General features: G+C 41.6%; 1 protein-coding gene across 1 annotated transcript in view; it reads left to right on the top strand.

Annotated features, from left to right (window-relative positions):
• LOC309415136 (putative global transcription activator SNF2L2) overlaps nucleotides 1-27309 on the top strand; it is a gene marked incomplete at its 3' end in the record, with an annotated part of 95893 nt that overhangs the window by 22719 nt on the left and 45865 nt on the right. The window contains exons 3-7 of the mRNA XM_082012580.1: nucleotides 11870-12199; nucleotides 13602-13703; nucleotides 14839-15088; nucleotides 15986-15999; nucleotides 16363-16436. Of these exons, the coding sequence (XP_081868706.1) occupies nucleotides 11870-12199; nucleotides 13602-13703; nucleotides 14839-15088; nucleotides 15986-15999; nucleotides 16363-16436 (770 nt within the window). The remainder of the gene's footprint in view (nucleotides 1-11869; nucleotides 12200-13601; nucleotides 13704-14838; nucleotides 15089-15985; nucleotides 16000-16362; nucleotides 16437-27309) is intronic.

Here is a 27309-nt window from a genome sequence, read left to right as displayed (position 1 = left end):
CTTGGAACAAGTTTCTTATATTTCCGCTGTGCTCTGTTTGGAAAAGATAAATTGTGATCAGTTTGAATCCTATGATGAAGGAATCACAAGAGAGAAGTCAAACCAGCCTGGAGTGGCCTTATTTAATATCTGCTGTGTTTGGTCAAGTACTGTTCATAGGTTTTGCCAAAAAAATTGTGCCCAACAGCAGAAACAAAATAGAAGCTAATTTCATCATATGTCTTCTTCATGTTCTTTAGTTCACAAGGTAAAAAGAAACGTATTCTACAAGCAGCTCAGTACGTTGAAGATTTAACTGACAACACCTACTTTCATTAATTAGTTTAGCAGATAAGGTTCTGTATAGTGCATAACTAGTTGTATTACAGCAATGCCTAAAGACCCTGACTAGAATTAGGAGCCCTGTTTTACTAGTCCCTGTATAAATCTATTAAGAGATGGTCACTTTTTTTGATGTGTTTTTGTGTTTTTTGATGCGTCTTTTGTGTGATAAAACAAATGGTAGGAAGAGAAAATGGGTGTAGATTAGCAGAATGTCTTTGCTTGAACCGCTGTGTGATTCTGAGTGGGCTGTGACTGGGACCCTGGTCAATACTTGTTCCTGTACCTTGAGCATTGGAAAGTTCTGTTTTTCAGTTACACCTTTCACTACCAATTAAGTGAAATAGAACTGCCTTTTGAAGGTACAGATTCTCCATCAGATTAAAGTGTTTTTCTGCTGATTTCAGTGGAATTCAAGCATGTTCATCTGAGAGCAAAATTTTACCTGAGTATGCATTGAGAGACAGTTTTGCTTGTAACAAATGTGATTCCTAAAATCAACAGAATGTTTACTCTGAAAATGAAAACTTCAAATTTAAACATAATGTGCTAATAATACAGTACAATACTTAGCACTGTAGGTCATGGCTCATGCATGGGACTTCTCTGTGCTACAATAAGACTAATAAGCAGTAATAACGGGTACGACTGTCTATATAATAGACATGTATAGTGCTTGACTTGCTTCTGCATAGCATTCTAATTTAGAAGAAAAGTAACACTAAGCAAAATGAATATAACCCATATTAAATGGACTAAAACTAGTTAAGTGATAGCTTATAAAAATAACTAAATAGCGAATCATCAATCAGTTGGGGACATTTCTAGTTGGTCTTGCAGGAATCTGAATATATGTTGTGATTTAACCTGGCAGGTAGCTAAAACAACCACACAGCCATTCAATCAACCTCCCCTCCCTCTGCAGCGGGATGGGTGAGAGAATAGGAAAAGAAAAAGGGTAGAACTCATGGACTGAGATAAAGACAGTTTAATAGGACAGGGGAAAAAAAAAAGAATAATAATAATGATGATAATAATAATGATAATGATAAAAGAATATACAAAACAAGTGATGCACAGCACAATTGCTCACCACCTGCTGACCGATGCCCAGTTAGTTCCTGAGCCGTGGCCCTTCCCCTGCCAACTTCCCCAGTTTATATACTGAGCATGATGTCATATGGTATGGAATATCTCTTTGGCCAGCCTGGGTCAACTGTCCTGGCTGTGTCCCCTCCCAGCTTCCCGTGCACCCCTTGCCTTCTCGCTGGCAGGCCAGAGCACGGGAAGCTGAAAAGCCCTGGACTGCTTAGCAACAACTGAAAATGTCAGTATGTTATCAACATTTTTTCATCCCAAATCCAAAACACAGCACTATACTAGCTATCAGGAAGAAAATTAACTCTATCCCAGCTGAAACTAGGACAATATATTTGTCATAAATATTGTCATAAATATGTGTCATAAACTCATTGCTGGTAGAATTTGCAGATAACAGTGGTGTAGCAGTAAATAACAAAAGGAAAAAGTTGATTATATATGCTGATCAAGATCATAGAAAGATACCAATGAACTGAAACAAACCAAAAAACCCTCTTGTTTTTTCATGGCTTTTGGAACTAAATAAGTGCAATTATTGTGATACAGCAGTGAAACCCACTCCAGTTACAATGTTTAAAGTGCTCTGTGCACAGTTGATAAAAGAACTTGAAATGCAAAGATAAGCGCTGCAGGGTTTTTAAGGCTCTGGGACTTAATCTCTATACGTTTTTAATCACCAAGCAATATTTGCTGAGCTTTTTACAATAAAGCTACCCAAATTTAGGTTAACATAGAGTTCACCAAGTTACTGCTTCTTCACAGAGAATATTGATATTTACTGTCCCTACTGTTCTTAAACTTATCTGCACTTTCTTTTCTGATCCTTTCAGCCTTTTAAAGATGAGAAAAATCTATTTGGTCATCTTATCCATCTGTCTGCCAGTGGAAGACTACCTCTCAACAGTATATTTCTCTGGTCCTGAATTTTGAATGAATTGCATGCTTGGGGCCTTCATATCTTTCTCTTAGTTGACGGTTTCACAAGAGATAATATTAGCACTAGCCATATTACCAATGAGGAAAATTTTATACTTTGCTTACCTTAAATAAATCTTCTTGTAGCTTCAGTCCTGTCTGAATATATTTCTCACTGTATAACTCTTCTAAGATGTTATGTGCTGTGTATTGTGAATACCTCTTCTGTTCCTCTTTCTGAGACTACATTTAATTAATGAAAAAAGTGATAGTCAACCTAAATGAGCCATTGAACTAAGCTTCTTCTATTCTGGTCTATATCTCCTCCCCCCCCAAATTGTTTGCATTCATTGTTTCAATAAAAATCCCATCCCCACCCCCCTGCCATCAGTTGTATCAGAGCGGACAGCAGTTGAAATTTTAATATATATGGTCCACATACATTTTCATCATTTAAGTCATCTTAATATTTAGTGATAGTTAAGAGCTTAGTTGACTTAAGCACTGTTAAATATTCCACTGCTTGGAATGGTGGAATCGACTGTGCATCTAGTGCTATCTATTATGGTATTGTGGTTTAGAATTAATAATGTCATCTGCTGTTTATTCATAGAGTGGAAAAGGTGTACAAGTTTTCCTCAGTTTTCAGCTCCCATTTTCTCAACTTTGAAAGAATTAGTCCAAATGAAGAAAAAGTTCTATTTACATCTGCTAAATAAAATGAAAGCAGAAGCAATTAAGGCAAAAAAAATATATACACTCCTCACCCCCTACCCCCTCCCTTGCTTCTGGAGAAGTGTTAGAACTAGGATTTGTTCCACTGTGAAGACTGAAAATAATATGCTTACTTTATATAACACATGATGCTCTGACATACTTGTGTAGATCAAGTAGTATCAAAGTTTGAAAAAAAATTGGTTGCTAATTATATATATAATTAAGAAAGTTTTTTAACTTCCTAAAAATTGAGAAGGACTCACAGGAACAGCCTCTTCTACTAGGGGTCATAGAGAAGATAGAACCAGACTATTCAGAGGTGCCTGCTGCCTAGAAAGAGATATTCTAATTGTGTATAAGGAAAAAAAATTCACAGTGAGAGCTGTGCAGCACTGGAACAAAGGCCCAGAGAGGCCTTGGAGACTTTCAAAATTTTCCTGGATAAGGCAGCCTGATCTAACTTTGAAGTTACCCCTAGTTTGAGCAGAAGGTTAGACTACATGACCTCCAGAGGTCCAACCCAGATGATCCTATGATTCTATTTTTTATTTTTAACAAGATACTAATGTTGTTTAATTTCAAATAATTTGGTAAAAGAAAGTATATTCATATAAGAAAAAAAAAAGCTGTTTGTTTCCATTCAGAATATTGGCAACCATTAGAAGTATAGCATTAAACTCTTTGTTACTAGGGTACTATATGCATCTCTGATTTAAGTTGTCTTTGTAGCTCTGCGTTTTAAATAGTAACGAATTAATAATTTTGTAATGCAGAGCATTGCAGAGATATATGGTTTACATTAGGCCCAGATGCAAGTGGCAGAAAATTCACATGAAATCTGGGGAATTTACTTGCCATGTCAAGGCTATTTTTTTCCTCATATTTGGTGTCTTCTCCCCTGTATATTTTCCAGAATTAACGGTTATCTGATTGTCCTCTGTCAGCACACAGAACTCTCTTGTTGCAATCACTCTGTGCTGGGGTCATCTTACCTTTCTCAGATTAAACTAAGCAGGATGGGTTTATGTCAGGACTAAAATCAAAGATATCTGAGGAAAATCTAGAAGTGGTGGTATTGGCAATTCAGTAGGTAGCATTCTTCTGAGCCATTAATGAGCTGGATTTTGAGAAATTGATGCATACTTACAGTAGAAATTTGTGTACTGTAAAAATGCATTTGAAATGCCTGCTAACTAAGGAAAACTTGTTTGCAAAGTCTGAAAAGAAGTCCAGACTCTTCTTGTCTGTATCTTTAATATTCTTTAGCCCTATATCTTTAACTTTTCTTTTTTGATATATACCTGATAACCTTTACCTTCATCAGTCTCCATCATAAGTTTCTACCTTATTCAGCACTCATGCGCATGCTCACCTGTAGTAGAGCATGTGTAGATAGGAAAAATCAAGTGGTATAGAGGCTTTATGAGTACAAGCTTGCAAGTACTGTTACTGGTAAACCACTGAATCACAGAATAGTTGAGGTCAGAAGGGAAATCTGGAGATCATCTAGATCAACCCCCCTGCTCAAAAACAGGTCAACTAGAGCAGGTTGCTCAGGATCTGGACCAGTTGGGTTTAGCATATCTCCAAGGACAGAGACTACAGAATCTCTCTGGGCAACCTGGTCCAGTGTTTGACCACCCTCATAATAAAAAACCCAAACTTTTTCTTACATTTAAGTGGAATTTCTTGTGTTTCATTTTGTGCCCATTGCCTGTTGTCCTTTCAGTGGGCACCACTGAGAAGAGTCTGGCTACACAGAATCTTAGAATCTTTGGGTTGGAAGGGACCTTATAAGGTCATCTAGTCCAACCCCCCTGCAGTGAGCAGGGACATCTTCAAATAGAACAGGTTGCTCAGAGCCTCATCCAACCTGACCTTGAATTTTTCCAGGGATGGGGCATCTACCACCTCTCTGGGCAATCTGTTCCAGTGTCTCACCATCCTCATGAAAAATTTCCTCCTTATCTCTAGTCTGAATCTGCCCTCTTTTAGTTTAAAAGCATTACCCCTTGTCCTATCGCTACAGGCCCTGCCAAAATGTTTGTCCCCATCTTATAAGCCCCCTTTAAGTACTGAAAGGCTGCAATAAGGTCTCCCTGGAGCCTTCTCTTCTCCAGGCTGAACAACCCCAACTCTCACAGCCTGTCCGCATAGGAGAGGTGTTCCATCCCTCTGATCATTTTTGTGGCCCTCCTCTGGACCCGCTCCAACAGGTCCATGTCTTTCCTGTGCTGAGGGCTCCAGAGCTGGATGCAGTACTCCAGGTGGGGTCTCACCAGAGTGGAGTAGAGGGGCAGAATCACCTCCCTTGACCTGCTGGCCACGCTTCTTTGGATGCAGCCCAGGATACGGTTGGCCTTCTGGGCTGTGAGTGCACATTGTCGGCTCATGTCCAGCTTTTCATCCACCCCCAAGTCCTTCTCTGAAGCAGGGCTGCTCTCAATCTCTTCATCCCCCAGCCTATCAGGGGTTGCTCCGACCCAGGTGCAGGACCCTGCACTTGGCCCTGTTGAACCTCATGAGGTTTACATGGGTCCATTCCTTGAGCTTGTCCAGGTCCCTCTGGATGGCATCCCATCCCTCAGGCATGTCCACTGCACCACTCAGCTTGGTGTCTTCTGCAAACTTGCTGAGGGTGTAATCAATCCCACTATGTCATTGATGAAGATATTGAAGAGTACTGGTCACAATGTGGACCCCTGAGGGACACCACTCATCACCGATCTCCATCTGGACATTGAGCCATTGACCACTACCCTCTGGATGTGACCATCCAGCCATTTCCTCATCCACCCAACAGTCCACCCATCAAATCCATATCTCTCCAATTTGGAGAGAAGGATGTTGTGGGGAATCATGTCAAAGGCCTTTCCGAAGTCCAGATAAATGGCATCGGTAGCTCTTCCCTTGTCCACTGATGTGGTCAACTCCATCATAGAAGGCCACTAGGTTGGTCAGACAGGACTTGCCCTTAGTGAAGCCATGCTGGCTGTCTTGAATCACCTCTCTGTCCTCCATGTGCCTTAGCACAGCTTCTAGGAGGATCTGTTCCATGATCTTCCCAGGCACAGAGGTGAGGCTGACTGGTCAAAGCCCAGAACTGAACACAATACTCCAGGTATGGTCTCACCAATGCTGAGTAGAGGGGAACGATTGCCTCCCTTTATCCACTGGCGACACTCTTCCTTAAAGCAGCCCAAGATGCTTTTGGCTGCCTTTGCTGCAAGGGTACATTGCTGGCTCATGTTATACTTGGTGTCAACAAGGATGCCCATGTCCTTTTCTACAAAGCTGTTTTTGAGCTGTTTGGCCTCCAGTCTGTATTTGTGAATGGGGTTATTCCTCCTCAGGGGCAGGACTGGGCATTTCCCTTTGTTCAAGTTCATTTCCTCCCTGCCCATTTCTCCAGCCTGCTGAGATCCCTCTGAATGGCAGTACAACCATCTGGTGTATCAGCCACTCCTTTCCAATTCTTTATTATCTGCAGACTTGCTGAGAGTGTACTCTGTCCCATCATTCAGGTCACTAATGAAGATGTTAAACAGTACTGGCTGCAGTATATCTCATATCTCACCAGTTTGGTTATAAGGATGCTATGGGAGACTGTGCCAAAGGCCTTGCTAAAGTCAAGGTAAACAACATGCACTGCTCTCCCCTAGTCCACCAAGTGGGTCATCTCATCATAGAAGGCTATCAAGTTGGTTAAGCTTGATTTCCCCTTCATAAATACATGCTGACTACTCCAAATCACCTTCTTGTCTTTCATATGTTTGGAAATGGCTTCCAGAATTATTTGCTCCATCACCTTCCCAGGGACAGAGGTGAGGCTGACTGGCGTGTAGTTCCCTGGATCTTGCCCTTCTTGAAAATAGGAGTGACATTTGCTTTCTTACAGTCCTCAGGAACCAATCCCGATCACCATGACCTTTCAAAGATAATCAAGAATGTCCTCGCAATTATATTGGCCAGTTCCCTCAGCACTCATGGGTGCATCCCATCAGGTCCCATGGTCTTGTGTGCATTCAGATAGTTTAAATGTTTCCCTAAGTTGATCCTTCTCTACTGAGGGTAAGTCTTCCTTTCTCTAGATTTTCCCTCTAGTCTCAGAGGCCTAGGATTCCTGAAGGCTGGCCTTACCAGTAAAGACCAAGGAAAAGGCGGCACTGAATACCTTAGCCTTTTCTATGTCCTTTGTCACCAGGTTCTCAGCCTCATTCAGCAGTGAGCCTACTTTTTTTCCCCTCCTTTTCCTGCAAGTATACTTGTGAAAGTAATTCTTGCCCTTCACATCCCTTTCCAGTTTCAACTCCAGATGAGCTTTGACTTTCCTAACCCCATCCCCGCGTGCTTCTACAGTGTCTCTATACTCCTCCTGGGTCACCTGCCCCTGCTTCCACCTCCTTTGCACTTCTTGTTTTTCTTTGATTTTAGTCAGGAGTTCCTTGTCCATCAATGCAGGCCTCCTTGTTGCCTTTGCTTGGCTTCCTGCATGTCATTCTTGAGCTTGAATGACGTGATTCTTGAATATCAATCAGTTCTCTTGGATCCCTCTTCTTTCTAGTGCTGTATACCCTGAGATTCTTTCAAGCAGCTCCCTAAAGATGCCCAAGTCTGCTCTCCTGAAGCTCAGGGTTTTGCTCGAGGTTGGCCAGTGTGTCTTGACTCTTTTTAAAGGTTTTGCACTTAAAGTAGAAAACCTCTATATGGCGTCACAAAACTTTAGCTCATTATTAATTCTCATTATTAATGAGAAGTTTGGAAGGTTTTTGTCCTTACCTGAAATAATTAGTTGATGTTTTATTTTAATCTTTACTTTTGTAAAACCTGTTTTCCTTATTGCCAAGATTCCCAATGCGTATGACCGAGGGAGAGAGGAAATGTAATTATTAAATATGTAGAAACCTAAAAAAAATTTCATTTCTAGAAATTCCTCTCTCCATAGCAACGTCATGCACTTAAGGCTTGAATTGTCAAGGTTAAAAACAAGTGTTGTATGTCTCATTTCACCTTTCTGACTTCACTTTTTTGTAGCTCAGATATATTTAAGATACAGCATCTCAAAACCCATTACTGATTTAGGACTAAATAACTTTGAAAAGTATAATATTGTGGTGGGAAGACAAAGAAATCTTTCTTTGGCAATTTTGAAAACAGCTTAATTAAAAGTAGCTACTATTTAAAGGAAATTGTGAGATTTGGAAATGTAACAGTAATGGAAAAATACAATAAATAAGAAACTAAAATTTAAAAGCATAAGACAATAGAGCAATTATATGCTTTTTTAATACCATAATGTATTAATTTAAAGCAGTGTCTTCAGGAAGTGGGATTTTAGGCCCCCTTTTTCTTAATAAAGAAAGATTTATTTCTGAGAGTAGTTAGTAGTCTCAGTCCTGACACCTTTGGTGGACGGAGATTAATAAATGGAATAAACCATATGATCTGTATGATTATTTATCATGGCTTTTATCAGCAGCAATATGTTTATGAATACATGTATAAGCAATTTTTATATTAGTATTTCTATTGAATAACCTCAGTCATTTTAGCTTTTTACCCTTAATGTCTCTTATTCTCCCTTTTCATTCTTTCCTCAACTTTCTCTTTCTATCTTTCCCTTAGGTTCCTTATTTTTTCTTATTTTCAACAGGGTCTTCTTTATTTGTCTTTTTGCTCTTTAGTTATAAAGCTGAATTCTCGGTTTCTTTCTGTCTTATCTGATCTTTTCCCGACTAAAATTTCTTTTTCTGTCCTGTTCTTCGATTTCCTTTTCCTATTTTTGAAAAACAAAACACAACCAACCCCAAATCTTCCGTTCTTTTTTCTTTATTCTTTCTCTCAGTTATTTTTAACATGTACTTCACTGTAGGATATTAGTATCCTCAGACCCCACCTTTCATTAACTTTCAGTTCTTTAGCACTCTCATGTCTCAGCTTGTATGAATTCTGAATTTACAGCTACTGGCATCTCACCAGTCAAAATTTGTAGAGTTCGCCTATGCTGCTCTTACCGGAAGAACAGTGAAAGGAAGGAGTAAAACTGCTTCTTACTGTGACCAGGACTAGGTATAGATAAAGTTGGCATAGTTTCAGTTCAGAATGTCAGATCAGCCAAGGAATCACAGGAGTAGATTTGATTCCACGGAACTCAGGGAAGTCTGCATGAACTTTTGAGTTCTGTGACCTACAACTTGGTCAAAGACTGTGAAAGGGAGCTAGGAGATTTGTTGTTTTGTAAGGCTCATCAGATTGATACTGTGGTGGGTTGACACCAGCCAAACAACTAAGCACCCACCAGCTGCTTCCTCACCTCCCCCCCCCAGCAGTATGGGGGAGAGAATCAGAAGGCCAAAAGGAAGAAATTACTTGTGGGTTGAGATAAAGACAGTTTAATAAGTGAAGGAAAGAGAAAAAAAAACACCAAGTGATGCAAAGGCAATCACTCACCACCTCCCACAAGCAGACTGATGCCCAGCCAGTGTCTGAGCAATGGCTACTTTGGAAAGATTTCCCCATTGTTTTTTATTGCTGACCATGATGTTATATGGCATGGAATATCCCTTTGGCCAGTTCAGGTCAGCTGTCCCAGCTGTGTCCCCTTCACAACTTCTTGTGCACCCCTAGCCTACTCTCTGAGGGGACAGAGTGAGAAACAGAGAAGGACTTGATGCTGTGCAAGCACTGTTCAGCAATAGCCAAAACACTGGTGTGTTATCAACAGTGGTTTAGTCACAAATTCAAAACACAGCACCATACAGGCTGCTATGAAGAAAATTAACTCCATCCCAGACAGACCCAGTACAGATACAAATGTTATTTTTCACAGCTGATGGACATCTTTAAAATCTAACTGTAGTGCATCACCTAAAGGATAAGTGTTAAGATTTTTTTGTCTTGGATATGCTTTGGAGTCTTCAATATCTTGCTTAAAAAGCATTCCCATACTGTCTATTTTCATGGATGTGTTATGAAGCTCAGGGAAATATTTGTGAAGTGTAACTAAAATTCAAACCTAAACCCACCAAAAAGCAAGGAAGTAATGAGTTCTGTTCCCTTTGGAGTTGTGCTCACCCTGTGTGGTGGGTCAACCTTGGCTGGCCTCCACATGCTCACCTAGCTACTCTCTCACTCCCCCTCCTCAGCAAGATGGGGAGAAAATAAGATGAAAAAACCTCACAGGTTGAGATGAGGACAGGGAGATCACTCACCAATTACCGTCACAGGCAAAACAGACTCAACTTGGGGAAGACTAATTTAATTTATTTCCAATTAAAAATAGAGTAGGATAGTGAGAAACAAAAGCAAAGCCAAAACCACTTTCCCCCTACCCCTCCCTTCTTCCCAGGCTCAACTTCAGTCCTGGCCCTTCTACCTCCTCCACCACCAAGTGGCACAGGGGGAATGGGGAATGGGGGTTGTAGTCAGTTCATAAAGCTTTTTCTCTGCCACTCCTTCCTTCTCATGTTCTTCCCCTGCTCCAGCATGGGGTCCCTCCCACAGGAGACAGTCCTTCCCGAACTTCTCCAACATGGGTCCTTCCCACAGGCTGTAATTCTTCATTAACTGCTCCAGCATAGATCCTTTCCATGGGGTGCAGTCCTTCAGGAATGTGTTGCTCCAGCATGAGTCCCCCACAGGCCACAGTTCCTGCCAGGAGCCTGCTCCAGCATGGGCACAGCATCCTTCAGGGCACATCTACCTGCTCCAGTGTGGGGTCTTCCATGGGCAGCAGGGGGATATCTGCTCCATCATGGTCCTCCATGGGCTGCAGGGGGAAAACCAGCATCACCATGGGCTTCACCATGGGCTTCAGGGGAATCTCTGCTCTGGTGCCTGGAGTACCTCCTCCCTCTCCTTCTTTACTGACCTTGGTGTCTGCATAGTTGTTTCACATATTTTCTTACTCCTCTCTCTCACAGCTGCGGTGTAGTGTTTTTTACCCTTTCTTAAATATGTTATCACAGAGGCACCACCAGCTTTGCTGATTGATTGGCCAACAGTAGGTCTGTTTTGGAGCTGGCTAGAACTGGCTCTGTCCAACATGGGGGCAGCCCTATGTCTCTTCTCATAGAGGCCACTCCTGCAGCCCCCCTCCCCACTACCAAAACCATGCAATGTAAGCCAAATATACACTATTAGATCTTTTATAGGATGTAATGTTCAACAGCTTCTTCAAAAGGTAGTTTTTTTGTTCAAAGTTGATACTCTGGGTTTTCCAGCACCTGGATGGTCAGAGGTAGTGAATGTTGTTTCTCAGACTAAAAGCTTTAATCCACATAAGCTTGAGGAACTATATAAAAATATGAATTAGATACTGTCTGGTTTTATATTTGTATGTTGGAGAATATTAGCAAAAAGGTTGTGTATCATTGAATAGGTGCTTTGATATATGTACATCAAAAGAAATATATAAATATATGAATATGTAAATATATAAATTTAGTGCTGTTTTTATAATCTGTAAAACAGGCAAACATATTTGAAAACACGCTATAATGAAATATTCATTCAACATACAGGTGAACCAGTGCTCTATCATGCCATTTGATTGCTGTATTTCACATGCAATTTAGTTTTTAGTTTGTTTTACCCCAAATGTGAGGGGAGTTAATTATTCTGTTTGAATAATAGCTCTTGTAGACTTCTTGCTATCTCAGGGAATTTCAGATCATACATCTGTTCTTGTAGAAAATATTACAGCTCTAATAATGTGAGAGAGAATTTTTTATACTGTTTAAGGTAAAGAAACTTCAGTCAAGTTTAGACTTGATTAACCTGGAAAATAAGTTTTTGAACCTCTTGTCTGCTCCAGGCTATATGTCTCCACACCCATCTCCACTGGGAGCACCAGAACATGTGCCCAGTCCAATGTCTGGACGAGGTCCAACTCCACCCCAGATGACTCCAAGTCAGCCAGGACCCATGATATCAGGAGACCCACAAGTTATGAGTCAACCCAACAGAGGTCCTTCTCCTTTCAGTTCTGTACAGCTACATCAGCTCCGAGCTCAGATTCTAGCATACAAAATGTTAGCTAGAGGTCAGTCTTTACCAGAAAACCTCCAGCTTGCTGTTCAAGGAAAGAGGACCCTGCCTGGCATTCAACAGCAACAGGTTCCTGCTGCCTATAGCAGACAATCAAGTAAGTGAATGTAGGCACCATGTCATTGGCAAGATGCTTCTTTAAGTTCTACCCGTGGAAAATAACAGAAATTGTTGGTGTGCAGGCATATAATTTGGAACCATTTGCAGACATCTATATGAACAATGACCCATGGTTTTAAGCTGGAATAAGTGCATAAAGCACATTATTAATAGGATACTTTTAAAATAAAATACTTTAATGGGATATTTTAAAAAATAGAGATAAAAGTAATTTATATACTGTCTGTCCTGATTATGCCTGCCACTTTTGCAAATGTTTGTCACAATTTGCCAATTACATTTTACTGCTCTTCTTAGAATGCGTTTTCACTCCCCTGTTGCCATGCAGAAAAATAGATATAAAATCTAGAAGGTGACTGATTATGCAGATCATGAAAATTGAAACTATATGCTGTCAAGTGCATGACATAGGGAAAAGAGTTTCTAATAATAATAACAGATGTTATAATGCAGTACACAAACTTATTTTGGTCTTAAAGAGCTGTGTTACTTTAAACAGCTTGTACCTGTTATGTTTTCTGAACAACTCCAATCCTAAGATTAATTTAATGGGGAGGGAGGGAAAGGAGGGGAGTTTTCTGTTGTTGAAGTTTGGTTTTGTTTGTAAGTTCATTAATTTGTATGATGATTGTCTTTCACTTCTTCCCTCCTCCACAACCTCAAGAAAATAAAGAAATGGTTTATCTAGCCAAGTAGATATTATGTGGATCCCACTGTGATATCTTAATAACAGTATTATGTGCATATTTTTTGACTCTTCATTACTTTCAACTTCAGACCTTTTAGGACCTTTTCCCATGGGAAAAAAAATTCCAGTTTACCTAAAGGCAGTTTTAAATATCCTTTATGTATTTCTTTTGTCTTTTCCATTTTGTACATTTAACCAAGGGCTATGAAAATGTGATCTTTATTTTTAAAAATTAATTTCCTCCTGCTGTTTATTACTCACTTGAAATAATAAACCTGTGTTCGTGATATCATAATATACACCATACAAATTATTTTGGGCACAAAATCAGCTTCAAGAACAGATGAAGAAATATGCTGATTATTTTAAAGAGTTAACGATTTCTGTGAACTGTTATTTAGCTTTAGAAGCTGAGGGTAAAGATGATCCTATTTTCTTGTAAAACATAATTGTAATAACCCTGGTCACTTCATTTCAATGCATGTGGCTTTGTCATCAAGTATTTTAAAAGATGTGATTTTAATATACTTCATTACATTAATTTTTTGCACAGTGGAATCCACTTAAATCTGTATTTAATGCACAAAGCTTATTTGCATAAATAGACTAGCATATTGGAATGCAGAGAGATTTTTTAATGTGTAATAATGTTTTATATTTTTATAATTTTCTTTCCTCTGTTAAATTATAGGTATTGGGTCACATGCAATGAGTGGTCCTACAGCTGTCCCAGGACCAGCTCCAGGAGTACCTGGACATGCAGCTGCCATGATCCCTAAACCTTGGACAGAAGGTAGAAGGGAGTATAGCAGTAATTTTATATCATGGATACAATTAAGGTTAAACCGTGTGGGTAGGGATTGGAGAAAAGAGGTGGGAAAAAGAATGGGGAAATAAAAAGGCATAAAGAAGAAATGATGTGAACTTTACTTTGCCTTGCACTTAAATATCAAGGAGTGTTTTACCACTTATTAAAAGGTGAATGAGTTCACCAGATGAAATTATTGCAGCTGTTAGGCAGCCTGAACATGAAGCACCCTCTACAATCAGAATTAAATATATAAGCTTGTTCCTTTTCCAGAGATTGATGCAGATGGTTGAATGTCAGATGGTCAGGGTACTGGATCTGAAGTGAAATTGATTACAAGACTACAGGCATATTGTGTAGTTGTATTTTTTAGCAATAAATTATTATGTTTCCTCAAACAATCAAGTGATATCTTTATTGTTGCAGATGTCTGTTCTTAGTGACTATCTCACATCTGTGTGCCTAAGTGACTTCCTGTCTTGTTAGAGTACTGAAGCCTGTGCTGTCATTGGCAGGTGCTATATTTATGTTAACTGATGAGTTAGTTAACTTTCAAAATAGTTAGAATGCTATAACATAAAAGAGTAATTAGATACCAAGTATTTCAGATAATTAATTGGGAGCTGGGGGCAAAATGGAAGCTATTTATATTTGCCAGGTATATTTAAGTACTATTGCTGAAATTTTAATATGTCTTACTGGTCCTCACAGAGAGCTGTAAAAGCAGGCCTACTCATGCTTCTAGTCAAATTGTGACTGTGGATGCATCCTTGCAAGCGATATAAGGACAATGAACTTATGAAGAGGCAGAATTTTGTCCTGCACTTACATAAGTGCAAGAAACTAGTTCTAGAGGGCTCTTACTAATGCTAGATTTACTTAAAAAACAGTGTGAATTAAAAAAAAAGAGGTGTTGTTCATAAATTGATATGCACTTTTATTATTTTTTGATCACTTTCTGCAATGTCCATTTGAGTTTGTTTCTCTATAGGGAGGGAAATCTAGTATTTTTCCTGATAAGTTTGAATGTTTGTCTTAGCTTCATGTTTTGACCTAAAAAATCATCTTGGATTTTTTACTGCATTCCATATTTCATGTTATCATGTTTGTTATGTTCTAGGCCAAGCCCCGGATATGAGTGTTCCCAATATACCACAAAAGCTCTTGGTACCACCTCCTAGTGGGAGGCCTTCTCCTGCCCCCACTGCTTCCCAGCCTTCTACAGCTATGCCTGGGCCCTCTGTACCACAGCCCACACCTGGACAGCCTTCACCTATTGTGCAGCTGCAGCAAAAACAGAATCATGTCAGCCCTATCCAGAAACCACAAGGATTGGATCCAATTGAAATACTCCAGGAATGTGAATATAGGTAAAAGCTGAATAACAAGTTTTAAATGTATATGCTTATTTTTTACTTTCTCAGTGGACACTCTTGCAATCATCCCCTATATCGTAGTGATTGTAGTTTAAATTGAATTTCCGTAGAGGGACCATATTAATACAAGTACAGAAACTTCAAACTGTAAAGCATGATTTAATTTCAGCCCAAGTTCTGAATTAGCAAAGCATATTGGTAGTATAATTGCAGACCAGCTTAACTTCAAAATGGACTCAAGTACTTGGCTGGATTAGTGTGATATTTGGAAAGCTGCAAATAATAATAGCTATGAAATTAAAATCCTTGGAATCCACATGGAAACTATTTTAGTACAGAAAGTATTCAGAACCATAAACAAAAGGAAATTAGAAGAAAATAAATGGTAATAAAAAGACTGAAGCAGTGGCCAAAGCAAAAACTAATTTTGTATAATGGTAAATGGGTTGGCTGGACTACCAAAGAATAGAGTATGAAGGAGGTGAAAGTGAAGATGAAAAATAGGATACCAGGAAGTATGGTCCATAAATGTTGAGTTAGATTCCTAAGTACCCTAATTAAGAGATTATGAGTACCCAGTAATATTCCTAGTAATACACGGAGGATCTAATATCTTATGATTTTCTGTGGTTAGAAAGAAACTTCCTTCCCCTTACTGAGACTATTATACAGTTCCTCTTGAGGACTGGGGGAGGAGAAAGGTTGACTTGTATCTAAAGTATATTCCTGGTCACTGTCAGTGACAGGAAGCAGACTTGATTTGAAATTATAATGCCTCCTCTTGTTACTAAAACAATGAGGGTATAGGGGGAAAGTAGACAAAAGATGGTAATCTCACTGAAAACAGGATTAAATGAATACTTGCTTTGCGAATGTGTTCTACCTTTTCAGATACAGGAGGGAGGGTAAGTGGCATGAACTTTTATAGGATATCAAACATCTCGAGAAGGATATGGTGTGATATCCAGAAACCAGGCCTTGATCGAGCAAAATACTTGTGGTTTTTACATAAGAGCATGCTTAAGTGCTTTTCTGACTTATAGTTGCGGTCATTCTGTCAGTCTCATAATTTTCTCCTTAGCATGGAATGGCTGTAGCTATTTTGGTGTGTACAGTCATGATCTAACAGCTTTTTCAGAAAACATGTAGGATGCACCATAATACAGTTTCACTTTTGCTCTGAATGAGGGATCATAGCATTAACCTGAGCCAGCAATCATTTGGCAGGTATTGCATAAACTCATTTGTAACTTCTTCTGCCCTTCCAGCCCTGCTCCACTGCCGCACTGTTTGTGACAAATTTTATGACTTGAGGATATGTATAAATGAGGGAGGAAGGAGAGTGAGGGGAAGCAGAAAATAACTGAGGTAGATCTACTCAACTATGTAGAAATCGGTTACAGTCACAGCATATCCATTAGGTTCTAAATAGCCTGATCTGCACAGGCTAAATAAGATGGAAGTTTGAGAGGGATTCTAGAATAGTAGAACTGTTTTTGTAATGGCTAGCTAGTAATTCAAGCTTTTTAAATATTGGGTGTTGATGGGAATTTTTTTTGTTTTGTATACCAAGGTGCTTAGAACTTGTATAGGTCTTTTCATTTTTTAAACCTAAATAAGTAACACCAAACTAAAGCTGTGAAAACAGCTTTTATGCTTTGGATGGTAATAGACTTAGCTTTAGTACAAGTAGAGTTAACATAACAGTATGAAGTATCCATTCCTTCTTAGTAAAATGGGAATAGAAGAAAGTTAATATTAACATTTGCATCCTGAAAACCCAGTGAAGATCTTTGAAAAACAATTATTGGAGAGTAAACAAGAGAGCTCCTTTTTTAATAAGAGAAAGCATTTTACTATGAATTTTTTTTTAATAAAAAAGGTGAATTATTCACATCTTCTAAACAAGATGCAAGATGCTTCAACAAATCCTGTAATTCAAATATCCAGACCAAAAGTTAAAATTCTGGCATATTGCCTCACTGTGGAGAAGTCTCTGCTTTAAATCTGATGCCACAATCTGTGGCCTTGAGCATGGTGTTTCTTGACTAAAGTTGTGAAGTCTGCTGTGTCACATTCACTTACTGCTAATTTATCTGCTATATAAAAAGTCACTTGCTGAGGTATTTGGCCATTCCTCTTTGTGCATATGAACCCCCATAAATGATTAATAGTTTGCTTTTGGGGGAGATGCATGTTTCTATACACCTTTCAATTTGCTTATGTAGCATATATGTTAGAGCATGTCCTAGTTGCATGCAGGACATCTCATCTCTCTCTCTCGTCTCTCTTTTTTCCTCTCTTGTCTCATCTCTCTCACTCCTTTCACATATCTGTCTAATATCTATCTTGTCTCTCTTGTCTCATCTCCTCTATCCTCCCAGTCAGGGGAAGGGGTTCAGGAAGGAGGACACAAATTGAAGAGGTGAATACCTGGCTGCATAGCTGGTGCCATACTCAAGGTTTTGGCTTCTATGATCATGGATCTACCTTTGAGAAGCTGGGCCTGTTGGGAGCTGATGGGATTCACCTGACCAAGTGGGGCAGGAGGGTCTTCACCAACAATCTGGCCAGGCTTATAAGAAGAGCTTTTAAGCAGACTTAAAAGTAGAGCTTTAAACTAGATTTAAACTAGGTTTATCAGGGGAAAGGGATGGAGTTTTGAGTAACAGAGAAGAGCCAGGGGCTGCTGATGTATTAGGAACCAATGGGGCAACACCTGTGAAAAGCTTCAAAGGAATTAGGGTATGTTACTCTAAAAAGGTGACACAATCGACAGCCCAACTGAAGTGCCTCTATGCCAATGCATGCAGCATGGGTAACAAACAGGAGGAGCTGGAAGCCACTGTGCAGCTAGAAAGCTATGATCTAATTGTTATTACTGAAACGTGGTGGGATGAATCACATGCCTGGAGCACTGCAATTGATGGCTATAAACTGTTCAGAAGGGACAGGCGAGGAAGGAGGGACAAGGGGGTTGCCCTCCGTGTAAAAGAATTGATTGACTGCACTGAGCTCTCTTTGAAAAACAGTGATAAACAGGTTGAGAGCTTATGGGTAAAAATTATGGGCCAAACCAACAAAGGAAACCTCATGATTGGTGTTTACTACAGGCCACCCGATCAAGGGGAGCCTGTTGACAAAGTGTTCTTATTTCAAAGAATCAGAAACTTCTGTGGACCTGAACAAATCTCTGTTGCTTTTAATGGAACTCTTTCTTGCCAGAAGAGTAACCCTTCTTGATTTGGTGTTCAATCAGTATGGAAAACCTTACTGAACTATTTCTGCTTTCATTTTTTGTTCTCTTGAAGACACTAAATGAGTCTCCTGAAGTTAATGCAGTATTACATCTATTTTGTTTTTTTCAGGAATTTTAGAATCTTGTATCAGACTGTCTACTGTGCCTTACTGATGTTAAGACAAAATTGAGCAGCACTTAAAATTACTAATACTAAGTTCAAATAAAAAATAAAATAAAATAAATTTTAAATCACTTCTGAACATAATATTTTGGATGAAATTCTAATGTACTGTCCTGGTTTCAGCTGGGATAGAGTTAATTTTCTTCATAGAAGCTAGTGTGAGGCTATGTTTTGGATTTGGGATGAGAAAATGTTGATAAAGTGCTGATGTTTTGGGTTGTTGCCAAGCAGTCAAGGACTGTCCAGCTTCTCATCCTGGCCTGCCAGTGAGAAGGCTGGGGGTGCACAGGAAGCTGGGAGGGGACACAGCCAGGACAGCTGACCCAAAACTAGCCAAAGGGATATTCCATACCATATGACATCATGCTCAGTATATAAAGCTGGGGTGAAGAAGAAGGAAGGGGTGGGGGGACGTTCGGAGTGACGGCGTCTATCTTCCCAAGAAACCATTACGTGTGATCAAGCCCTGCTTTCCTGGAGATGGCTGAACACCTGCCTGCCGATGGGAAGTAGTGAATGAATTCCTTGTTTTGCTCTGCTTGCATGCGCAGCTTTTGCTTTGCCTGTTAAACTGTCTTTATCTCAGACCATGAGTTTTCTCACTTTTGATCTTCCGATTCTCTCCCCCATCCCACCATGGGGGAATGAGCAAGCAGCTACGTGGTGCTTAGTTGCTGGCTGGGGTTAAACCATGGCATGTACCCTAATGCTTTCTGATGCATTAACCCAAATACATATATGGACCTTTGTTCTTTCTATTGCATTTTTGCTGTCATGCATGTGCAGGTGCACTTTGCAGAAAGTGGTGTCAATAAAGATATTTCTACTTTTGTCATCAGTTAATGTATGTATAATTCTCCATATCCTTGGAGAAACAGGTATTGAGGGGGGAGGGAAACATTCCTTAGGAGATGCTTCATTTTTGCTCTTTGCAGTCCTATATCCCTGCTATCCCACAGAAAACTTATTTTAAGGTCTTTTTAACTAGGACATCTGCCTTGCTCTCACTGATGGAAGATTACCAACTTTGATTTACTATGTCACAGAAATAAAAGTGCAGGATTAATGGTTGATGAGTACTGTGAATTGGGGTAGCTTACTAAAAAAAAAAATTAGAAAAGTAAATTTAGTGCCAGTCCAGTGTTCAATAACCCTGAAAATTTCATGTTGCTTGTCTGTTAATGCTGAAATCCAGTGATTGCCTGCCACTAAATTGCCACAAGATATTTCAAGCAGACTATTTTAACTTCTAAAGGATTTTAAAAAGAAATCTATATGGTTATATATAAATTGCAGCTTTATTGCCTGATAGTGCAAATTATATTATTACTTAGGTGTTGTCGCGAATGAGTGGTTTTGGCCACTTAAATAATCACCGCCAAAGATATTAGAAAAGAAAAATGATTTTAATATAAATTTGTAAAAAGCATGATTTAACAGAATTCGATGGCAAGGTTCACTATCATTTATTCACTATGGAAAAAAGCATACAAAGGAAAGTCAAATTAGAATTGGGTTAGAATGATTTACACATGGATTGGGGGAAATGATTTACACGGGGTCAGGGAAATCGAGTCGAGAATCGGGTTGGTGTGATTTATATAGGGATTAGGGAAAGAAGATGAGGGAGACCCTTCCATTGAGTCACGAGGTTCAGAGTGGATCCCCTTGCTTTCTAAACTCCTTCTCAGAGAGGAGTCTAGGTGCGGCTGAATCCACTCCTAGTCCCAGACTTGGTCAATAGTTTATATCTAAAGGGCAAATTACATACATACCCACACAGATATAGATATAGACATAGAGATATATAAAGGTATACCTATTAAAAATTCCCCTTGAGTTCAGTGAAGTATTCATATAGACTACCTTTGCATTTCTCAGCAGGCGAGGGTTGAGCCTCAAGGAGTGGAGGTTTCAGCCCAGATCCCGTCATTGGTCTTTGGTGATGGTCCTCCAAACTTCGCAAACTTGAGAGTTCGCGAGCTCTGAGGGAGATGCTGGTCGCAGCCCGCTGCAGTCCAGGAGAGGTCAAAGAGCTTCACTTAGGACCACTGTTTATAGGGTCGCGAGATGATTGACTTTAGGCATCAGTAAATTTCCATTGTGGCCACAATCATTTGTTGGTAATTACCGGAATTCTCGAAATTCCAGTGACACTGGTACTGATCCACCTGAGTCACAATTAGATAAGATATGTTCCAGGGCTATCAGGGGATGATTAGTTACTCCCGCAACTGAATTCCTGGAACAGTCGGTACCATTCCCCACCTTAGCTATTCAAGAGTGCTTGGTACGGTCAAGGGGCTCTCTTTACCGCCAAAGTCATTGCACCAAGGCCAAGGCTTGATGAGAGTTCCTAGGGTTGTAGAATGGTCCAGGAGCAAAAGCGGGGGGGGATGCACCACCACAAGTGTACAGGTACTGTGGCAATATACATTAAATTTTTAAGAATGCGAGGACAATATCTCTTAATGATTAAATGTATATCAGTTCTGTACCTGTTCTTATTTTACTGTATTCTTCTCCCATTTCTCTTCCCCCCCACCAATTTTTCCATTTATATTTAGCATAGCCTTATGAAAGTAATTTATGATATTACTAAAAGAAAATATTTCATTAAACAACTACTGTCTGCAAAAGAGGGGAAGAGATTTGCTTTATGGTTTGGAGGTTAGTTAAAGGTTGCAGTGTCTGGGTTGCAAATACTGCAACTTTATTGTTCTTTCAAAAATCTGTATAACAGAAGAAAGGTTTTTAGGTTTGTTCAAAAATAGGAATCTTGTACTAAACCTGAGTCAAAGGCCTTCTGGCCTGTCTTTGGTTCCTTTCAAATTTCTGGCACTGTCTTTAGTGTTAGGTTCAGAACTAGGGCTTTTGAACCACTAATGATGATGAACTAGCAATGATAATAAAGCCAATGAAAAGCACAAGCATGGTTTTTAGGATGTATGAGGGGAGGTATTTCCAGTAGAGAGTAAAAACTATTAATATAATTATTCACATCACTAAGAGGACCTACTATATGCTATTCTAGACACTCAGGTTAAAGAAAAGTTAGTTGAAACCAGAACAAACACAGTTATCTTAGATGATGCAGAGAAAGGATGTTCTGGCTTAGCAACAACAACAAGTTTATATAGCCTAACCAAGCAAAAGCTCAAAAAAACATGGTTGCTTTATATAATCATTCAGGTTGGAAGAGACCTGTAGAGAGCATCTAGTCCAACCTTCCTGCTCAAAGCAGGGCTAACTTCAAAGTTAGATCAGGTTGCTCAGAGCTTTGTCCAGGCAAATTTTTAAAGTCTCCAACGATGAAGATCCCACAACTTCTCTGGGCCTCTTCTAGTGCTGTGCAACTCTCATTGTGATTCTTTTTTTCTTTTATGTCTGTCCTGGTTTCAGCCAGGATAGAGCTGGTTTTCTTCACAGAAGCTAGTGTGAGACTGTGTTTTGGATTTGGGATGAGGAACTGTTGATAATGTGCTGATGTTTTGGGTTGTTGCTGAGCAGTCAAGGACAGTCCAGCTTCTTGTGCTGGCCTGCCAGCAAGCAGGCTGGGGGTGCACGGGGAGCTGGGAGGGGACACAGCCGGGACAGCTGACCCAGAATGGCCAAAGAGATATTCCCTACCATCCGACGTCATGCCCAGTACATAAACTGGAGTTGGCCGGGGGGCGGAAATCGCTGCTCGGGGACGGGCTGTCGATCACGGGGTGGTGAGCAATTGCTGTATTGGGCATCACTTGTTCTTGTACATTCCTTTGTTGGTATTATCATTATTGTTCTCTTCTTTCTTTCTGTCCTATTAAACTGTGTTTATCTCAACCCACGAGGTTTTTCCTAATTCTCTCCCCCGTCCCACTGTGGGAGGGAGAGCGAGCGGCTGTGTGGTGCTTAGTTGCCGGCTGGGGCTAAACCACGACAGTCCTTTTTGGCGCCCAACGTGGGGCACGAGGCTTGAGATAATAACGGTTGCAGGTCACAATATCAGTTTATTTGATTTGCATCATGCTCTCGTCTTTGCTGTACATGTTAAGGATCGGTGTTGGTTTCTGCGGGCTGCTGTACTCTGCAATGATTAGTAATGTCTCGCCTGTGAATTTTGTTTTTAGAACACTGACCTTGAGCTTAATGTGGTATCATCTGAGCTCTGTACTAAAGCCGTTACTGTATTTTGGCTACAGTCTTGTGGAGACGATTAGCAATTATACTTCTGCCTCTGAAAGGTTTTTTATGGAGGAAATGCAGAATGGTACCTTTGCTACCCTCTATCATAACATTTCCTCCTTCATCACAATAATTTTTCAGTATTTTGAACACCCTTGGGTAGTTAAAATACCTCTATTGCTACTTCTGGGGAACATTGTTTCGGTTTTGTCTAAGGTTGGCAAGCAATTTAAGAATATCACTCGGAGATCTGCCCCAAGGCTGGATAGTTATGAATGGCAGGGCGTGTGGAACAGCATGGGCAAATGCCTGGGGCGGTGGGCACCTCCGGTGTTTTGGAGCTTCACTCCCGAACAAGTGCAGAATCCTGATAAACTAGCAGAATATTTGGAAGAAGTATGCTGTCAGCCTGGCAGCTCCAAGGAGACACAAATCATTGCAATGTGCTGGGGCCTGGCCCATGCCTACCGAGCTCTATTTAACACTGTGCAAAGGGGAGAGAGGCTCTCTGCGTCTGATGGCAATGTGGCAGGCACTGTGACTACTCCAACCCCCACGGCAGGCACTGCCACTACTCCAACCCCCACGGCGGGCACTGTAGCTACTCAGACTGTTGCAGCTGAACCAGAGAACCAGCCCATCCCGGTATCAGTTGCCCCTGTACAAAAGAAGAAATCTTGGAAGCGGAAGTCAGCTCGTTTAGTAAGGGACGAGGAAGATTCTGCTAAGAAGGAGCCAGAGGAAGAGAGTGAGGAGGCAGAGTGCTCTGAAGCAGGGCCATCACAAGTACGGAAGAGGGAAGAGAGCGAGTCATCGCTTGAAGAGGAGGAAGAAGAAGAACTCGTAAAAGAGACGGTAACTACCCGATCTCTGACCCTGAGTGAATTGCGAGATATGCGAAAGGATTTCAGCCGTCGTCCAGGTGAGCACATTGTCACCTGGCTGCTCCGATGCTGGGATAATGGGGCCAGTAGCCTGGAATTAGAGGGTAGGGAAGCCAAGCAGCTGGGATCCCTTTCTAGAGAAGGGGGCATTGACAAAGCAATTGGAAAAGGTGCACGAGTCCTTAGCCTCTGGAGACGACTCCTGTCGGGTGTGAAGGAAAGGTATCCCTTCAAGGGAGATGTTCTATGTCACCCAGGCAAGTGGACCACCATGGAGAAAGGTATCCAGTACCTGAGGGAGCTAGCTGTACTGGAAGTGATTTATGGTGACTTGGACAATGGACAATCATCCAAAGATCCAGATGAAGTCAATTGCACGCGACCTATGTGGCGGAAGATTGTACGGAGTGCACCATCATCATATGCCAACTCATTAGCAGTAATGGCCTGGAAGGACAGAGAGAGACCAACGGTGGATGAATTGGCTGGCCAACTCCGGCAATATGAAGAAAGTCTCTCTTCCTCCCTACGGGCCTGCGTCTCTGCTGTAGAGAAACTGTCCCGGGAGTTCCGGCAATTCAAAGAGGATATGCCCTACCCTCCACCCGTACGGACCAGTGTCTCAGCCATTAGGAGTAAGCGCTCTTCTGTTCAAGAGAGAAGATACAGAGGATACACACCACGAGCCACCCTGTGGTTTCAATTGCGTGACTACGGAGAGGACATGAGGAGGTGGGATGGAAAACCCACCTCGACCCTAGAGGCACGAGTACGCAAGCTGCAAGGAAAAACAATTACAAAAGGGGGTTCAGGTTCCTTGAGAAAAATCGTCGCTCCACTTTCCAGTGGGCAGCTTCCCAGAAAGAATAGAAGAGCTGATCTCACCTCTGATCCTCTTGAAGGGACTTCTGATTCCTATTTACAAGAAGTGGGTAACGAGTACTATGAGCAGGATTAGAGGGGCCCTGCCTCCAGCCAGGCGGAGGAGAGGGACAACCGAGTTTATTGGACTGTGTGGATTAGATGGCCTGGCACATGAGACCCACAGGAATATAAGGCTTTAGCGGACACCGGTGCACAATGTACCCTGATGCCATCAAGCCATATAGGGGCAGAACCCATCTGTATTTCTGGAGTGACAGGGGGATCCCAACAGCTGACTGTGCTGGAGGCCGAAGTGAGCCTAACTGGGAAGGAGTGGCAGAAACACCCCATTGTGACTGGCCCGGAGGCTCCGTGCATCCTGGGCATAGACTACCTCAGGAGAGGGTATTTCAAGGACCCAAAAGGGTACTGGTGGGCTTTTGGTATAGCTGCCTTGGAGATGGAAGAAATTAAACAGCTGTCCACCTTGCCTGGTCTCTCAGAGGACCCTTCTGTGGTGGGGTTGCTCAGGGTCGAAGAACAACAGGTGCCGATCACTACCACAACAGTGCACAGGCGGCAATATCGCACCAACAGAGACTCCCTGATCCCCATCCATGAGCTGATTCATCGGCTGGAGAGCCAAGGAGTGATCAGCAAGACTCGCTCACCCTTTAACAGCCCCATATGGCCAGTGCGAAAGTCTAATGGAGAGTGGAGACTGACAGTAGACTATCGTGGCCTGAATGAAGTCACGCCGCCACTGAGCGCTGCCGTGCCGGACATGCTAGAACTTCAATATGAACTGGAGTCAAAGGCAGCCAAGTAGTACGCCACCATTGATATTGCTAACGCGTTTTTCTCGATCCCTTTGGCGGCAGAGTGCAGGCCACAGTTTAGTTTCACTTGGAGGGGTGTCCAATACACCTGGAATCGACTTCCCCAGGGGTGGAAACACAGCCCTACCATTTGCCATGGGCTGATACAAACTGCACTGGAACAGGGTGAAGCTCCAGAGCATCTGCAATACATTGATGACATCATCGTATGGGGCAACACAGCAGAAGAAGTTTTCAAGAAAGGGAAGAAAATAATTCAAGTCCTTCTAAAAGCTGGTTTTGCTATAAAACAAAGTAAAGTCAAGGGACCAGCACAAGAGATCCATTTTTTAGGAATAAAATGGCAAGATGGACGTCGACAGATCCCAACGGATGTGATCAACAAAATAACAGCTATGTCTCCACCAACTAGCAAAAAAGAAACACAAGCATTTTTGGGCGTTGTGGGTTTCTGGAGAATGCATATTCCGAATTACAGTCTGATTGTAAGCCCTCTTTATCAAGTGACCCGGAAGAAGAACGATTTTAAATGGGGCCCTGAGCAACGACAAGCCTTCGAACAAATCAAACAGGAGATAGTTCATGCCGTAGCCCTCGGGCCAGTCCGGGCAGGACAAGATGTTAAAAATGTGCTCTACACGGCAGCCGGGGAGAATGGCCCTACCTGGAGTCTCTGGCAGAAGGCACCAGGAGAGACTCGAGGTCGACCTCTAGGGTTTTGGAGTCGAGGATATAGGGGATCTGAGTCCCGCTATACTCCAACTGAAAAGGAGATATTGGCGGCATATGAAGGAGTTCGAGCTGCCTTCGAAGTGGTTGTTACTGAAGCACAGCTCCTCCTGGCACCCCGACTGCCGGTGCTGGGCTGGATGTTCAAAGGGAGGGTCCCCTCTACACATCATGCGACTGATGCTACGTGGAGTAAGTGGGTCGTGCTTATTACACAGCGGGCTCGAATAGGAAACCTTAATCACCCGGGAATCTTGGAAGTGATCATGGACTGGCCAGAAGGCAAAGATTTTGGAATATCACCGGAAGAGGAGGTGGCGCGTGCTGAAGAGGCTCCACCATATAATGAACTGCCAGAGAACGAAAGGCAATATGCCCTGTTTACTGATGGGTCCTGTCGTATTGTAGGCAAACATCGAAGGTGGAAAGCTGCTGTATGGAGCCCTATACGACGAGTTGCAGAAGTGGCTGAAGGACAAGGTGAATCAAGTCAGTTTGCGGAGGTGAAAGCCATCCAGCTGGCTTTAGATATTGCTGAACGATAAAAATGGCCAGTACTCTATCTTTATACTGACTCATGGATGGTGGCAAATGCTCTATGGGGGTGGCTGCAGCAATGGAAGCAGAGCAACTGGCAACGCAGAGGCAAGCCCATCTGGGCTGCTGAATTGTGGCAAGATATTGCTGCCCAACTAGAGAATCTCGTCATAAAAGTACGTCACGTAGATGCTCACGTACCCAAGAGTCGGGCCACCGAAGAACATCAAAACAACCATCAGGTGGATCAGGCTACTAAGATTGAAGTGGCTCAGGTGGATCTGGACTGGCAACAGAAGGGTGAATTGTTTATAGCTCAGTGGGCCCATGACACCTCAGGCCATCAGGGAAGAGATGCAACATATAGATGGGCTCGGGATCGACGGGTGGACCTGACCATGGACGCTATTGCACAGGTTATCCATGAATGTGAGACGTGTGCTGCGATCAAACAAGCCAAGCAGTTAAAGCCCCTCTGGTATGAAGGATGATGGTTGAAATATAAATATGGGGAGGCCTGGCAGATTGACTATATCACACTTCCACAAACTCGCCAAGGCAAGCGCTATGTGCTTACCATGGTGGAAGCAACCACCGGATGGCTGGAAACATACCCTGTGCCCCATGCCACCGCCCGGAACACTATCCTGGGCCTTGAAAAGCAAGTCTTATGGCGACATGGCACCCCCGAAAGAATTGAGTCAGACAATGGGACTCATTTCCGAAACAACCTCATAGACACCTGGGCCAAAGAGCACGGCATTGAGTGGGTG

The sequence above is a fragment of the Phaethon aethereus genome (assembly GCF_964289735.1).
Source record: "Phaethon aethereus genome assembly, chromosome: W".
NCBI classification, from domain to species: domain Eukaryota; kingdom Metazoa; phylum Chordata; class Aves; order Phaethontiformes; family Phaethontidae; genus Phaethon; species Phaethon aethereus.
This window is presented reverse-complemented; position numbering and strand designations above follow the sequence as displayed.